This window comes from Dendrobates tinctorius, unplaced genomic scaffold, assembly GCF_039654945.1.
Source record: "Dendrobates tinctorius isolate UK_male_01 unplaced genomic scaffold, ASM3965494v1 ptg000127l, whole genome shotgun sequence".
Lineage (NCBI taxonomy): Eukaryota > Metazoa > Chordata > Amphibia > Anura > Dendrobatidae > Dendrobates > Dendrobates tinctorius.
The window spans coordinates 20,274,077-20,292,651 of record NW_027361795.1 but is presented as its reverse complement, the minus strand read 5'-3'; the positions used below and the strand labels follow the sequence as shown (position 1 = coordinate 20,292,651).

Sequence of the window (18,575 nt, the reverse complement as noted above, 5' to 3'; positions counted from 1 at the left end):
AAATAAAATCAATGCTTCACCTGCTGTTGATTTGTTCACTTTGCCTCCCAAAGATCGCAGTAAGGCTTGGCGCACATATATCTCTGAAATACGTGATTCAGATGGAACTCATTGTGGAAAATTCCCTATAATGAGGCTGATGGAGTCACTGTAGATGCCGCCTTACCACTTATGATCCAACGCTGTCTTTTTAGGAGTGCATAAAAACGCGGTCCACTACAGGTTTGTGCACTTCTGAAAAAAAGGACATTGCTGAACAGAGGTAACTCTGCTGCCGCATTATAGTTAATGGATGGTTCATGGATTTCTTCTGCATCACGTTACTCGGAAATTTAGATGGAAACTCCAAAGTAAGTGCTCAGCGTAGAGCACAGCATAAATGTGATCCCAAACGTTATGTAAAATGTTCCCAATAAAAACTTCAACTCAATCCACAAAAAAATTCCCCACTCAGGGCCATCATCTGTCAATGAAAATATAGTAGGCTTTCCACATTACTTATAGCTTAACGGCTCTTGAAAGAAATTCAGCAAATACTGCGCTCCCAAATCTAAATGCTCCTCTCTTTTCTGCACCCAAACCACATTTTGCTATTTCTGTACTGTTAAGAGCCTGCCTAATTTACAGAGTGCGTGTCTCCAGAAGCATAAGCTGAGCACAATGTACTGGTCACTTCAACTGAATTTTGCAATTTTCACACAGCAACATCCACTGCTGCTTTTTTCTGAAAAACACCCATGGAGTAAAAATCATCACTGAACCTGGAGATAAATTCCCAAAGGGGTATAATTTCCAAAACGTGGTCTCTTGAGGGGGGATTCTGCTCTTCTAGCACTTAGGCCGGAGTCACACTAGCGATAAAATCGGACGAATGCAATGCGATGAAAAAATCGCATTGCATTCGTCCCAATGTTATTCTATGTTGCTGCTCCCATCATGCGTTTTTTTATCGCATCCGTTCCTCGGACCGAGACAATCGCAGCATGCTGCGATTGTCACCGATTTTCAGATCGGATTCGACAATGCAAGTCTATGGATGCGATTAAAAAACGCATTGAAAACGCACCACACCTGTGACTTGCGATTAAATCGCAAGACTTCTCCTGGTCAACAGGAAAGAGCATCAGGAATTGGCATTGGATGTCAATTTGATGCTTAGATGTGAATAAAATCGGTTCATCGCCGGAAAATGGGATGACAGACGGATCCTTGGACAAGAATTCTTTGTGCGATTTCGTACCGTTAAAATGGGACCGATTTTTTATTCGTTGTGTGTGACTCCAGCCTTAGGGTCTCTGTACATTGAGTCCACAAACTATTGTAGGAAAATCTGTGCTCCAGGAGCCAAATGGCACTCTGTCTATCCCAAATCTCACCAAATGACTAAGCCACATATGGAGTATTTTAACATTCAGCAAAAATTGTGGGACACATTTTGGTGCCATTTTTGCCCATTTGCCAGTGTGATAATGTAAAATCTGGCACTAAAACTAAATTTTGGTGGTAAAAATGTATTTCTTTTTGTCTTCATTTCCCTTTGGTATAAAATTCTGTGACCCACCTGTGGTGTCAATATGATCACTGCACACCTAGATTAATTCATTGAGAAGTGTTTTTAAAATTGTGTCTCTTATGGGGAGTTCTGCTGTTCTCCCACCTCAGGGTCTCTGCCAATGTGACATAGCACCTTCAAACCTGGCCAGCAAAATCTTGACTCCAGTATGGTGCTTCTTCCCTTCTGAGCTTTGCACTGTGCCTCAAAAGTAGTTTTCAATCACATATGGGGTAACTTTGTACTCAGGAGAAATTGCACAACAAATTTTGGAGATCATTTTCTCCTGTCATCTTGTGAAAATAAAAAAAATTGGGACTTATAGATACATTTTTGTGGAAAAAAAGGATTTTTTTTTTTCTTATTTTCTCTGCTCAATGTTATAAACTTCTGAAATCACCTGGGGGTTCAAGGTGCTCAAAACACATCTAGATTAGTTCCCTGAGGGGTCTAGTTCCCAAAATGATGTCACTTGTGGTGGGTTTCTACTGTTTAGGTACATCAGGGGCTCTCCAAACGTGAAATGGTGTCCATTAATTATTCCAGCAAATTTTGCATTCAAAAAGTGAAATGTCGCTCCTTCACTTCCGAGCTCTGCTGTGCACCCGAACAGTAGTTTTCGCTCACATATTGTGTTTCGCCATTTTCAGGAGAAATGACACAGTAAATTTTAGGATCCATTTTTTCCTGTTACCCTTGTGAAAATAAAATAAAAATTGAGTCTAAAGTAAATTTTTTTGTGAAAAAAAGTTAAATGTTACTGTATTTTTTTTCCTTCCACATTCTAAAAATTCCTATGAAGCACCTAAAGGGTTAAAAAACGTCTTGAATGTGGTTTTGAGCATCTTAAAGGGTGCAGTTTTTAGAATGGTGTCACGTTTGGGTATTTTCTGTCATATTGACCCCTCAAAGTCACTTCAAATGTCATGTGGTGCCAAAAAAAAAAATGGTTTTGTAGATTTTGTTGAAAAAATTAGAAATCGCTGGTCCACTTAACCCTTATAATTTAAAAAAAAAAATTATATTTCAAAAATTGTGCTGATGTAAATTAGACATGTGGGAAATGTTATTTATTAACTATTTTGTGTGATATATCTCTCTGATTTAAGAGTATAAAAATTACAAAATTTCCGTTTTTTCCACAAATAAATGCAAGTCTTGTCGAAGAAATTTTACCACTATCGTGAAGTACAGTATGTCATGAAAAACAATATCAGAATCAGTGGGATCCGTTGAAGCATTCCAGAGTTATCACCACATAAAGTGATACTGGTCAGAATTGTAAAATTTGGCCTGATCACAGAGGTGTATCTAGGTTTTTTGGCACCTGGGGCAAGAATTCAGTCTGGCCCCCCAAGCGCGTATGCGATGTGCACACTTAGTCACGTGCTGACGAGCTGCTCTTCATAATTCAATGTTCAGTGAAAACCTGAGAGAAGCAGGAAGAGAAACTCATTGTCACATAACAGTGTAAGTATGAAAATCGTATATGAGTGAAGCGGCCATGTGATGACTGCTGGACCCAGCAAGCAGAACTGAATCCTGACAGTGAGGATATTACACGCTGTTAGGAATGGCTGCAGGGCTTCATTTTATAATGAAAGGGTGTGTCCAGGTTTGAAATGAAAATCTGCAGTCACTATAGGTGATCACATGTATGCAAATCACGAGCACCAGAGAATCCTGGCAGTGTGCACTGTGAGAATTCAGATGTCTGCAGTCACATAGAATGACTGCAGACTCATCACGAACTTGGACAACCCCTTTAATGCTCCTAACATAATTAAAAATATGAAAATTAGTATCACAAAAAAAATTTACATTCAGGAACCTTATAGATAACACTATCCCTGAAGTCGTTCTCTTTCTTTTCTTCATCTTGTCCAGACTCCATGAGTCTTCTCATCCACAGCCGCCTCTTCAGACTGTCATCTTCTCCGGACTTGTGCAGCACATCCCCACATGACACCCTTTAAGATAGCAGTGTCATTATAAAGCTCCCGAATAAAAATATCTGCAGTACACTGAGCCTCTGAATAAATAATTGCCCCTCGCTATATTTCCTGCACAAATTATCACCCCACGCTATCCCTCTCATGGTGCATGCTCTCCACACTGCTCCCTCCTTTCCATACTGGGCCCTCTCTTCACACTGTTCTCTCACACTGAGTCCCCCCTATAGGGCCCAGTCTCTAAACTGTGCCCCCCTCATCACATCCACCCCTTCATATACTGTCACCTCCTGGCTGTGCCCTTACACTGTTGCCCCATGCTACACCCCCACACTACTCAGTCTCTAGTCTGTGCCCATTCACACTTTTTCCCCCACACTGTCTCCTCACATGTTCCCCCTCCCTCATCATTCATTTACCCTCTCACTTTCCATACTGCCTCCTCACACATTTCTAAGACTCCCCATGCTTTGTCTACACCTATCCCATCACCCCCATTCTGTGTCCTCTTACATTTTCCCTTCAGTCCTCATACTGTCCCCACCCATACTATCACTTGCCATACTGTGTGTCTACCCTTCCCCCATTCATGCCCCCCATTTCATACTTTCCTCTTCATAATTTGTTTTCAAATTTCTCCCGCTCCCCATATTGTCTGCACCTGTCACTTCCTTGTTCCCCAAATTTGCGTCCTCAAATCATACCCCGTTGCACGAAATCTCACCCAGCCCAGTTACACTAAAAATCCAATCAAGCTAAATATCCCCACACAGTAAGTAACCCACCCACACACAGTGAATGCTGCCCCACGCACAGTAAACACCCCCCCCCACACACAGTAAATACCACACACACACACACACACACACACACAATACACCAACTAACATGGCGCACTTGCTATCCATCTGCGCCTCTGCAGCGCCGGTGAGTGATGTCAGTGGCGTGATCACATGACATGATCACACCGCTGGTGTTGCTCTGTTAGATGCAAGTACTATTGAATAATGGGAGCTAGCATGCTGCAGTTTCTCTGTGTCGTCTGTCAGCTTGACAGCTAGCTCAGAAAACTGCCGACTCCCAGGTAGACACTTCGAAGCGCCGCATTAGACAGCTCAACTTCGGCCATCTGCCAGCTGTGGCTGAGGCGCATGCCCCGGCTGCCCACCCTAGATACGCCTCTGCTTGGTCATGAAGGTGAAAACAGGCTTGGAGGCTGAAGGGGTTAAGCAATACCATCAGGGAGGCATCTGATTGCTTCAAAATGTATTCTGCGTAGGACAGTGACTCGCAAACATACAGCCAATGTCTTTTGAGATCTATCTTCACTGTAAAGAACAAGTTGTCCTGAAAGTGACAGTGACGAAAGTGATGATATGGCCCCCACAGGGACCTGATATGAACATCATCTAGTTGGACACAGATGATATATATATATATATATATATATATATATATATATATATATACACACACAGACCATGTGTTTCACTTCTGTGTATGCATATCTGCTATAAAAATAGGTAAATATGTATTTTAAATACATGTGTATCAGTGGATTTCTATTTTATTATTATCAGTGAAGCCTGTTTTATGTGGGTGATCATGTGCTTATTGGAAACAATATACTCTGGCTGTACAGGTGTGAGTGTGTATATACACTTGTGTCGCTGCACAGTAAAATAAGTTGGACTAGTTCCGAATCACACCTTTTTTTATTGAATTTTTACTGTTTCCACACGAGCCCCACTGCTAATTCTATTCATCAACAGTAGTTTTATGTATTTCTGAAATCAATACCTATTGATATACGTGTATTTATAATATTTGTCAAGTACATCCCACTCTCTACCCAGCTGAATGGTAAAGCTGAAATATAAGTCACATGGATTTCATCCTTGGGCTAACTGAATAAGACTAAACTTGGCCTCCCCAAAACATGATGTGTACTCTAATATTCAAAAAGTAGTTCAACAATAGTATTTATCCAGCTATATCATCCATTATATTGCGCTGCTGGTTTTGCATTTTTTGTTTTTTTTATTATTATTATATCCTGTATTTATTTTACCACATTTTGAATAATTTTGCTGACATTTTCATTGAATATGTCATTCCTGAATTTCTGGTTTTGTCTTATTTACTAGTGTGTTTCCAGTCCTGTCCCCATAATTACCTCAAAGGATCCGGTTGAACGTCCAATCGATTTTGTTCCCACCAAAGCACCTTATGATCCTAGATGGATGCTGGCTGGACGACCTCACCCAAGTATGTACATGCCATGTCTAAAATGTGAAATTTGTATATGTTCAATATCTTAAAAATCAGACTGATAAGAGCATCCAGAGAGCTCAGTGGGGAAATATGGCCACCACTACACTGAAAACGGGGAGTACGAATTCCTTGCATTTTTTACCACTTAGTTTCAAGGGTACACAACAATCTGACTTGTACAGTATGAACACATGGGGTAGATACACTGCAGATTTCTCAGGTGGAAATAGATTTGATTTGGATTTACTGAGGTTTTGTGACAAAATTTACTATATAATATCAGTAACTGAAAATCTATATTTGTGAATGAACCCCAAGGAACATATCATTTGTAAAGACACATCTACAAGAAAGCATCAAGAAATAATGGAAATGGCCATAAAACATAGAGATGGAACCCCAAGTGAGACCATTTCCAAAGTGTTGTACATCTCTACGTAGTTTGTAAGTTTATGTAGCCGCAGGGCTCATCATGGGATTCCAATATGCAGATGTAATTTATAGTAGCTCACTACATTGTACTTTTCCTGTATTTCTTTTTTAAATCAAGTACATTTTTATTAATTTTATAACAGTGACACAGACACAAAAAAACATTCTCCACCATAAGTGTTTATCCCCATCCTCCATACCCTGAACACCCCCCACCCCTAACATTTGTTGTTCAGAATACCATATCATAGATATACGACCATACAAAATAGAATAAATCAGGCCGGTCAAGACCAGCCAAGTGAAAAGGCACACAGCCGATTGGCTTGTGTAAACACAATGTATAGTGATTTCATAGCAACTGATACACATCTAACAAGATCCTATCGAGGCTGATCACTGGTTACCCCCAAGCCAGGGACCCCATAATTTATCAAAATAGTTACTTCTATGCTTTTTAAGGTATACCCCTTTTACTGTATTCCTTAATTGTTGTGCAGGCTACTTTGTGGACTATTACTTCTGTAAAAAAACAATTGTAACAATAAACAGCAGCTTTATTTCGCCATTACACGTAGAGCTTCATTTGTACTTTTATGAGCTGTTTAATTTTCTTATGGTTCTGACTGCATCTGAGAACCACGGAAGCTCCCAAACTTGCATCTATTTGAGGCAGAAAATTGCTTCCCAACCTTCCCTCTGCTGTTTGGTAAAAGCTAATAACACCCTAGTTCTGAGATGTGCAGACGTCCTTAAACTCCGGGACGAGAAGGTGAATGAGACTGAAGAAACGTTAAATAGGTTTGTGCTTAGCTCCGTTTGCTCTATTTGGATAATATTTTTACATTCCCTCTGCGACTATTCATCCTCCTGTCTGAAATGCTAGCTCCAGCCAGGCTCCAAATCGGGTGGCTTTCAGATTTTAATTTAGTGGAGGCGTTAGGAAAAGCAGATGATTCCAGGTGATAAGTTAAAGTAGATATCTGGTAGGTGAAAAGTTAAAGCCATTTATTAGAGAAGATAGGGCCATGAGATTCTTCAATGTGACGCGAGACGCTGGGCTGGAATCTAAACCAGCAGCTCAGGCTCATGATTGGAAGATAGGTCTGAATGGATGCTCACACTGTACATTGGGGCCAAGAAGCCTGCAATGTAGAACATAGTAATTACAAGGCTTTTTTCTCCATGACAAAACACTCTTGCCTGCCACTTTAAGTCAGGAAAGGTTACAGCACTTGGAGACATTGTTTTAATTGGTTTTGGGCTTATGATTTCAGAGGTTGGGGTTCAAATGAATCTGTTTTCTGCGCTGACTGTTTGCCGTGCTTTAGCTTGTTTAAGGTGTCCGACGCAAGGAACAAGATGGAAACTATCAAACATTAATCACTAAGGTGCACTTTCCATACTGCGATCATGCTGACTCAGGCATCTATGGGACACATGGCAGATTGCTTAGAGTTTGTCACAAGTCTTATTCCAACTTGGAAGAACAAAAAGATTTTGTTAATTGTAGTATCATTTTCCAGCTTAATGAACTATAGTGCAAATGAATATGAAAGGTTAATATTAGTAATTATTTCATTTAGCTTGAAAGAAAAATTCTAAATGTCTCTAAGGGAATGTTTGTAGTTTTCTTATAAAATATCCATAAATATCCAATAAGCTTCTATTAAATTATGTATCATTATAAAGTAATTATATCAAATATTTACTGAACTGTGAGGGAGCCACCTTTTATTATGTCATCCTAACGTTATGGTGCATGAAATGCCAGTGGTAGATATGGTACTCACTTGTACCGTTCCATCATGGTGATTGAGTGGGCACTGCCACTGTGCCATGCAGTCTCTCATCAGTGCAAGCTTTGGTACTCCCCATCTACTATTGTTGTTTTTAGCTTCATCATTGATCATTTATGATTCTTTTTTTTGTTTGTCTTCAGTTTTCTAACTGTTATCACATATTTTAATGGGGGCCTAAAAGAAGATTCATGCTGCCCAATCCAAGTGAAGTATGAATGAATCACGAGCTGCATTTTATTACAGCCACGTGTGTTTTACTGTAAAACACTGTGACATTTCAGATAAAACATATTTTGAAATTCTGGCTGGGATTGCGCACTTCAGACTTCTCCACACCTGCTCTCCATGACTCCTATGTGAGTTTAGGGAAAGACCAGTCAGTCAGTCTAAGAGAGTGGGATAGGGAGAACCTGCCGGAGAACTGCCTCTTACTAGTCCTCCGAGACACGTAGTCCCCAGCTAGGCATTTCAAAGTATATTTCTTTTAATTGTAGCAGCAATTCAGAGCAAAATATAAAGTGATCATCAATTTACTGACATATTCTCTTTAAAGAGAACCTGTCAGCAGCATTTTACTAAGTAAAGTACAGACAGGCCATATTGGCACTGTCCTACTGATCTACGATTTGTAGATTGTTTTTAATCCTTGTTTGATGTGTCCTTGTATTCACCTCTTTGTGCATCAGAACTGTGAATAGGGTCTTCAGCTTTGTTCCATCCCCTCTGCTCTATCTGGGTGTCTCTTCTTCTTTATTTAAAATTTTGTGCCAACACCATCCTAGCCACGGGTGGTGCTTGCGCAGATTGAGCTCTTGGAAGTCTTCAGGAAAATGGCGCCAGCAGCTGCACATGTGCAGATTTCTCAGTGCAACTGGTGCCATTTTGCTGAAGCACGCCACTAGTCCTAGCCGCTGGCGGTGCTTGCGCAGTTTTATCGAATGAGGGGCGTAAGTAAAATGCCTGAGGTATCATTTCTATCAGTATGACAGTGCCAATATGGCCCTGTGTGTAGTTAGTAAAATGCTGCTGATATGTTCTCGTTAAAGACACAAATTCTTTCTCTGAATTGCCCACTTTTCTACTCTTCATCTGTAATGCAAATGATGGCTATCTGCTTGGGGTACATATTTATTCAGGAAAACCGATTGTGAAAGTTGTTTATCTCAATCCAAAACTAAGGATCGGGAATGTTGGAATCCAACATGCTTGATCCCATCTTCCACCCACATCTGCCATGAAGGGAGGAGTCAAGAAGCCCCATATATATAAGCTTGAGAGTCAAACTCACAGAAAGTGGCAGGTTTCCTGGACAGTTATTTTATGTGGATGCCTAGTTTTATAGTATTATAACTTTTATTGCATGTATAGATCTCTTCTTGGCCTTTCATCCTTCCTTCCTATACTAAATACTAATCTGCCTTGTGCATTCTGCCTTTTACGTACTGTAATAATTCTAATGTGTTCCAAGGAATGTAAAAATCTATTTATGTAATGTTTTCTTTAATAGTGTCTTCTGAAAGTTTACCTACTATAAAAGAATTGAAAATTATACCTTGCTCTATATTACGCTCTTTACAGAGTTATCTATTGACGTCACATACATAGCAGTAGAGCCCATATCACAAAGAAGCAACTGACAACCAACATACATAGCAGGACAGAAATGGCACATGTGAACACAGTCCAAAACAACCTAGGGACTCGAACTTAATAACTATGTTTCAATGTTGTGTTGCGAATTGTGTAATTGAGTATTTTGCCAGTTGCATTATCATGATGTTGTAAATCAAATGTATTTACCTACTAGTGCTTCTTTTAGGCTGGGTTCACACGTACCGGAATCCCGCAGAAGTTACCGCGAGAATTCCGGAATTCCATTTCGCGGGAAAATCGCATTTTAAATTCCCGCGGAAAAAACTAGCGATTTGTAAGCGTAATTAGCTTGCAGAATGCTAGCGTTTTCCAAGCGATCTGTAGTATCGCTTGGAGAACTGATTGACAGGTTGGTCACACTCGTCAAACATAATGTTTGACGAGTGTGACCAACTTTTCACTATTGAGGCTGCCTGTGCATCAGTAGTAAAAAGATCTAATGTTAAAAATAATTAAAAAAATAAAAAATCGGGTTATATTCACCTTCCGATGTCCCTCGCAGTGTCCCCAGGCCTCCGTGATGCTCCAGCAGGTCCCGTTCCCAGTGATGCATTGCGGCAATGACCTTTGATGACATCGCGGTCTCACGAGATCGCTACAGTATCGCGAGACGCGACGTCAGCAAAGGTCATCGCAATGCATCACTGGGAACGGGAGCTGCCACGTGTATCGCTGAAGCCTGGGGACGCTGCGCGGGACGCCGGAAGGTGAATATAATCCGATTTTTAAATTTTAATTCTATTTTTTACAGGGATATGGTACCCAGAGCCCGGACGACAGTCTCCTCTCCTCCGGACCGTGGGTACCATCCGCAAATGTTCTGCTTACTTTTCGTATGGTGGGCACAGCCACATGCGGAAACTAAGCAGAACAATGTATTCCTATGTGGGCGGAATAAAAATAATGAGCATGCAGCGTATTTTTCCGCGATGCGATTCCGCCGCTGGAAAATCCGCAGCATTAGCACAGCATTGCGGAATCCCATAGGATTGCATGGGATGCTGTTTTTTCATGGTAAAAACCGCCGCAAAAACGCGAAAAAAAAACACGGCATGTGAACGCAGCCTTAGAAAAAAGAATAATACTGATTTAATAAATTCAGAAAAATGTCATACGATGAAACAAAAACATGATTTTCTTGTTTCTGTAGGTCAGAAAGGACAGTGGTTAAATGGATTCTTTGACCAAGCATCTTTTATGGAAATAATGCAGCCATGGGCACAAACCGTAGTGGTTGGAAGAGCCAGGTAAGATGAAGTGGCTTATAATTGTACAATAAATTACAGCTTTTATTTTACAAACCTTTTTTTTTTTTTAAATTATCTTCAGTCCTAACTTTTCTCTATATACACCCATGCTAATCTTTGGTGTGTTCTCATACATTGCAACCAACCTGTTTTTTGTTTTTTTTTTGGGGGGGGGGTGTAGTTTGGTGGTATGCGCCCTAGAGTATGTATTTTCACCCCTTAGGTTAAGGACATAAATGTGTTGCCAATAGGGATGCAAATACTTGGGAGGCTTGCATTTTCATAATTTAATTGATCATGTGTCCCATGACACAAATCTGTGGTTATTTGTGGTCCTTCTCCAGTAACCCAACCATTTTTCTCTACGGGTTAGGCCACCTCTGGAGAAATGTACAGCTAGTTGTCTTCACCTGACAGTAACTGTTGATAACTAGGGGCAGGAAAAGCCGCATCATTTAAGAAGCCATTTGGGCAGATTTATGACAACTGTCGAAAATTAAAACGGTCTTTGTTACCCATAGCATCCAATCACAGCACGGCTCGGCTTTTCTTTTACCAGAGCAGTTTAGGAAACTAGAAGTCACCACTAAAATATTGCTGTTGGAAGCAAAAAAATATTCTCATATAGGTTTCTTGCATATAAAAGGAAAAAGTGCCAAGTTCCAAGCAAAAACCCTTGTGCCTAGTAGATTCTCAGAACCCAGAAGGTACGGATATGTTAACTGGAAGGATATGTGCACACAACATCTTTCTGATGCCAGCACGACAGCCAAGTTTTCCCAGGTGGTGCAGCTTTAGAAGAACACTGGCGGATAGCTTCCTGAAGTGGCTAAGTCGACGGTTTTGCCTCTACTGCCAGCGTTTTTGACGTTGCAGTATGGAGTACGGTCGGCTTCCCAGTGGAAGGTGCTGATTAAGGAACATGTCATTTCTTTTAAACAGTTTTTTGGTTTACAAAACCCTGAAGAAGTTAAAAGAAGTGACAAAAGGCTGAACATGTGCACAGCAATGTCTTTTTGACATTGCTGTGCATTGTATTCATTTTATGAAAAAGACGCTGTGTGCTGTTCTGTTTTTGCAGCATTTTTTTCTTCTGTCGACAAAGCCATTTTAGGAAGCTATCCAACAGTTTTTTTTGTTCGTTATCTTTCTAACCCCTTACTGACCACCAATACGTCTTTTTACTGACCTGAGATATAAGAGAATTGCCTTCCCATACAAGTGACCATCCAGCAGCTGTCGGCTGTACACGATAGCTGACAACTTGCTGCATTAGCCACGATCCGTGTGCACCAGCCATATCTGTTTAACCCCTTAGATGCTGCTGTCAATAGTGGCTGCATCATATAAATGGTTAACAAGAGTGTGGGGGCTTCCTCTTTATCCCCATCAGCACCCTGAGATCATGATTGTGTGGTCCTGATGCTTGCCATGACAATTCACAACCAAATAGTGGCCTTAGAGTCTGACGGCTGTTGTAACCTGTTCAGACGTTAGCGGCATTTAGGTGGTAAAAATACACATTTTCATTTGTGTCAGGCCACTTTTCAATAATTCTTGAAAATCACCTGAAGGGTTAATAAACTACCTGACTTTAGTTTTCAATATGTCAGGGGGTGCTGTTTTTAAAATGGTATAATTTTGGGGGGTTTCCTAATATATAGGACCCCAAAGGCACTTCAAACATGGATAGGTCCTTAAAAAAATAAATTTTGTAAATTTCCTAGAAAAAATGAAAAATTACTGCTACATTTTTAAACCTCCTAAAATACTAACAAAATAAAAGAACATTTTACAAATGGTGCTGATATAAAGCAGACATGTGGGAAATATTATTTATTCATGTTTTGATATGGTATCTGAATAAAAGGGATAATCATTCAAAGTTTGAAAATTGCTAATTTTTTAACATTTTTCTCAAATTTCTGATATTTTTTTAAAAATAAACACAAAACATATCAGCTTAAATTTACCATTATGATAAAGTATAATGTGTCACAAAAAAAGCAGTCTCAAAATCACTGGGATTTGTTGAAGCGTTCCAGAGTTATTACCACATAAAGTGACGGTCAGATTTCAAAAATTTGGCTCCGTCACTAAGGGGTTTTAAATTGAGTGCCAGCAAGGAACTGCTGTGTTCAATAAGTGCATTTTTGCTGCATTTTTACTTGTGTGTTTGCATAGGTGAAAAACGTGTAGCAAGGCTCAAAATACGTGTGGGAAAAAAAACTGTGTATACATAAGATTTTACAAATCTCATTGATTATTATGCTTGTAGAGTAAAATGCTGTGTATTTTATACACCATATACACTTTGTGAAAAACACAGCAAAAAAGGACATGTCTGAATATACCCTAAGGCCTCATTGAGATGTCCGTGTTTGTTCATGTACGCAATATAACAGTGCTAGTGACATCAGTATTTTGGATACAAGCTTTATAAATGTTTGGTCAGTATGTCCATTTTTGCCATCAAGATTCTCCTACCCTAGCAATGCTACTCACAGACTGCACAGTGCACACCCATAGACTTGTATTCTTTTCATTAGTGATGCAGGTAAAAAATTGACAAGTCTCTATGATTTTTGCATGAATACGCAGTCCACAAACAAACGATGCATGAACAGCCCCATAGATGTGTTCGTAATCTGTCCATGAAAATCATAAATGGAACACGTGCGTTAAACATTGACGTCCCACCGAGTCCCTTACACTGAGGGCTTCCAGTCTTTTAATTGTCTCAGGGGAATTAGCAGTTGCTGAGTTCTTAAAAGAATATCTGAATATGTGTTGTTCTGTGATATATAAAGCGTGTTATGCTCAGGGTTCAGGATAAACCCTAAAAACGGAAAAAAAAAAACTGCAATTTTCTGTCTAGCGTTGATTGGCCGCTCTTGTGGAGATACACCGCAGTGAATCATAAATGCACTTTCTGTGGTGCATGCTGTTAAAACAAATCAACTACTGAGTGAGAAAGGAAAATGTGTCTTCTGTTCACAGTTTTCTCAGTATTACACAAGTTTACCTTACAAAAATAAATACCGATAAAAGGAATGAAAAACATAACCCAAGAACAGCAATGAGCAACATAAGGAAAAATTAGGACTATGTGAAAAAAACAGAGAGAGTTGCATTACCTTGATTTTTATTTAGCGATGGAGTGGTAGTATCGTAGCTAGTTTTCCTAATCTTTCTGGACCCTAGCAATCCCCCTGACATTGGCTAAATGTCTGAATATAGAATAGTTATGTCGGGGATTGTGTCCATCTTTGAGAATTCTGGGACTGTTGGGTATGGCGCGTTCCCGGCCTGGTTTCCACCCGCCCCTGACATTGGCTAAATATCTGAATATACAGTTGTGGCCAAAAGTATTGACACCCCTGCAATTCTGCCAGATAATACTCAGTTTCTTCCTGAAAATCTTTGCAAACACAAATTCTTTGGTATTATTATCTTCGTTTAATTTATCTTAAATGAAAAAACACAAAAAGAATTGTCCTAAAGCCAAATTGGATATAATTCCACACCAAACATAAAAAAGAGGGCGGACAAAAGTATTGGCACTGTTCGAAAAATCATGTGATGCTTCTCTAATTTGTGTAATTAACAGCACCTGTAACTTACCTGTGGCACCTAATAGGTGTTGGCAATAACTAAATCACACTTGCAGCCAGTTGACATGGATTAAAGTTGACTCAACCTCTGTCCTGTGTCCTTGTGTGTACCACATTGAGCATAGAGAAAAGAAAGAAGACCAAAGAACGGTCTGAGGACTTGAGAAACCAAATTGTGAGGAAGCATGAGCAATCTCAAGGCTACAAGTCCATCTCCAAAGACCTGAATGTTCCTGTGTCTACCGTGCGCAGTGTCATCAAGAAGTTTAAAGCCCATGGCACTGTGGCTAATCTCCCTAGATGTGGACGGAAAAGAAAAATTGACAAGAGATTTCAACGCAAGATTGTGCGGATGTTGGATAAAGAACCTCGACTAACATCCAAACAAGTTCAAGCTGCCCTGCAGTCCGAGGGTACAACAGTGTCAACCCGTACTATCCGTCGGCGTCTGAATGAAAAGGGACCGTATGGTAGGAGACCCAGGAAGACCCCACTTCTTACCTCGAGACATTAAAAAAGCCAGGCTGGAGTTTGCCAAAACTTACCTGAAAAAGCCTAAAACGTTTTGGAAGAATGTTCTCTGGTCAGATGAGACAAAAGTAGAGCTTTTTGGGCAAAGGCATAAACATAGAGTTTACAGGAGAAAAAGAGAGGCATTCAAAGAAAAGAACACGGTCCCTACAGTCAAGCATGGCGGAGGTTCCCTGATATTTTGGGGTTGCTTTGCTGCCTCTGGCACTGGACTGCTTGACCGTGTGCATGGCATTATGAAGTCTGAAGACTACCAACAAATTTTGCAGCATAATGTAGGGCCCAGTGTGAGAAAGCTGGGTCTCCCTCAGAGGTCATGGGTCTTCCAGCAGGACAATGACCCAAAACACACACTTCAAAAAGCACTAGAAAATGGTTTGAGAGAAAGCACTGGAGACTTCTAAGATGGCCAGCAATGAGTCCAGACCTGAATCCCATAGAACACCTGTGGAGAGATCTAAAAATGGCAGTTTGGAGAAGGCACCCTTCTAATATCAGGGACCTGGAGCAGTTTGCCAAAGAAGAATGGTCTAAAATTCCAGCAGAGCATTGTAAGAAACTTATTGATGGTTACCGGAAGCGGTTGGTCGCAGTTATTTTGGCTAAAGGTTGTGCAACCAAGTATTAGGCTGAGGGTGCCAATACTTTTGTCTGGCCCATTTTTGGAGTTTTGTGTGAAATGATTAATGTTTTGCTTTTTGCTTCATTCTCTTTCGTGTTTTTTAATTTAAGACAAATTAAATGAAGATAATAATACCAAAGAATTTGTGTTTGCAATCATTTTCAGGAAGAAACTGAGTATTACCTGACAGAATTGCAGGGGTGTCAATACTTTTGGCCACAACTGTACAATAGCACTGTGGGGGGGCTGTGCAGAGATCTGGGTCACTGTGCAGTCTGCTCCATCTTTGAGAACTCTGGGACTGTCCTGACAATGTGCTGCTAAGAGCAATATTTTAAGCCTAATATAAATCATTGAACCCTATGAATGAGCTTTTTTCTCATTTGTCAATTGCCGGGTTATTGTCCACCTGTTTAGATAGACCGATAACACTGGTCAACAGCATTTTTGGTGCCAAAGATATTTCATCGAATTTAGGGTATTTTTGGGGTGCTGATTCTGAATATGTCATCAGTTTTGCCAGATTGGCTCAAGTTTTTGAGATTTTTGGTATCTTATTTATAGCACTTGTTGGTAAATGCGACGCATCATCTCATTAATTTCTTTGGATTAGTACTTGAACTGAGCAGTTCTCAATATAGTTTTGTGTTAATTAGTGTTCTAAAAGTTTGTTCATAGCTTGATTTTTGCACTAACTTTATGTTGTTGTCTGTTTTCCAGTGAAAAGCATGAACTCATCAAGAAGAAGTTGTCTTAACGATCCAGACTCATTCTGTTACATTTGTGGTGAATACACACTGCCAAAACATAGAAGAAACATAACAGACTTCGTAAAAAAAGTGTATTTTGCCTATTTTGGGGTTATGCTTGGGGACCAAGACAAGTTTTGGGCACCACACATAGTGTGCAAAGCATGTATCGAATTATTACGAAAATGGAGCAAAGGACAAAGAAAAAGCTTCAAATTTGGTGTTCCAATGGTGTGGAGAGAGCCAAAAAATCATCATGATGACTGTTATTTATGGTAAACACAGGTACAGGCACATCTTCACAATGAGGGACAGGCCTTCTTGCAGATTCCATGTTACTCCCATTTTCGTTTCTTATGCTTATTGAATCCTTGCACTTGCACTGCACAGAAATAACAGTCATCATGATGATTTTTTGGCTCTCTCCACACCATTGGAACACCAAATTTGAAGCTTTTTCTTTGTCCTTTGCTCCATTTTCGTAATAATTCGATACATGCTTTGCACACTATGTGTGGTGCCCAAAACTTGTCTTGGTCCCCAAGCATAACCCCAAAATAGGCAAAATACACTTTTTTTACGAAGTCTGTTATGTTTCTTCTATGTTTTGGCAGTGTATATTCACCACAAATGTAACAGAATGAGTCTGGATCGTTAAGACAACTTCTTCATGATGAGTTCATGCTTTTCACTGGAAAACAGACAACAACATAAAGTTAGTGCAAAAATCAAGCTATGAACAAACTTTTAGAACACTAATTAACACAAAACTATATTGAGAACTGCTCAGTTCAAGTACTAATCCAAAGAAATTAATGAGATGATGCGTCGCATTTACCAACAAGTGCTATAAATAAGATACCAAAAATCTCAAAAACTTGAGCCAATCTGGCAAAACTGATGACATATTCAGAATCAGCACCCCAAAAATACCCCAAATTCATTAAAATATTTTGGACACCAGAAAAAAAATTTTTTTTCGTTGACCTGTGAATCAAGAATGACTCATTTCCGATTACTAGGCCATCTAAGTGGGCCTTAAGCCTAGAATGTGAGGAACTACGGCAAGTGTTCTCCATGTAATGGTATGGTGTTCTGTGTCCCCAGTGTGATAGTGACTAATCTATTTTAGAATAGTTTCCCCAAACTTCCAAGGGTTCCTTCATGGTAAAAAAGGTTGGTAATCATGGACAAGGCTACTAGTTCTGCTGAACTTCTGCACACATGCCTTGTCAACTTGCTGAGCATGCTGATTCATTATACTTCTCTTCCTATGATTTGACAGGATTTCACAATATTTTATCCTTATAACCTGGAGATGTCATTGTTACACTAATTTCATTTTATGCATCATACAAAATTAGTAAAAGTTATTTGTTTCATTCCCCAGATTAGGTTAAAAAGAATTAGGAGTGCCAAATGAGAGGCGCGCATTCCTGTGTGCGCCTCGCTACAAATCCTACTCCAGTCCCTGTTGGAGATAACATTTGTGGCATAGGGAATGCTGTCATGAATTTGAGAGCGGTGGTCCCCACGCCTTGTCTACACCCACTTGGTTGGAGCAGGCCAAAAATGACATGAGAACGCCAAAAGTCACTAAATTTTAGTGCAGCCATCAGTTGGGCCAAAATTATGCGACTTTTCACAGCTTTCTATGTTAGAATACTGGTGTAAAAGCTTTGATGAATTGGGCCCTTTATATGTAAGCTGTTCCTGTAAGTATATTTTCAAATTAGATAGTTGGCTTGGATAGAAAAAAATGTTTTCCATAATAAAAAAAAATTAGTTTAATATAACAATTTCCTTTATATTTGTAAAAATTATTTTTTAAAACAAGTTTTAGGGTATGTGCATACAGTATCTTTTAGACCTTTGTTTTTCCAAGAAATGTCTTCATGTCGTCTTTTATGTCGTTTTTACGACTTTTTGATCACTTTTTATTTTTCTATGTGTCATGTGAAAAATTATAAACCTGCAAGGAATAAAACGCACAATAGGGTCTTATCTGGATAGACTGTGTAGAGGAGAATACGCACTATTGTGCTTGCCTGATAAGGTTGTGTGCACACAACCACTGAAAGAGGCTTAAGGCCCAGTCACCCATAGCGACGCACCAGCGATCCCGACAACGATATGAACTTCCCAGG

At 39.8% G+C, this 18,575-nt stretch overlaps 1 protein-coding gene across 1 annotated transcript in view; it reads left to right on the top strand.

Moving 5' to 3' along the window:
• The window catches only part of ACACA (acetyl-CoA carboxylase alpha), a 624,740-nt gene that overhangs the window by 476,084 nt on the left and 130,081 nt on the right, over positions 1-18,575 (top strand). Inside the window, exons 47-48 of the mRNA XM_073542564.1 lie at positions 5,652-5,772; positions 10,816-10,912. Of these exons, the coding sequence (XP_073398665.1) occupies positions 5,652-5,772; positions 10,816-10,912 (218 nt within the window). The remainder of the gene's footprint in view (positions 1-5,651; positions 5,773-10,815; positions 10,913-18,575) is intronic.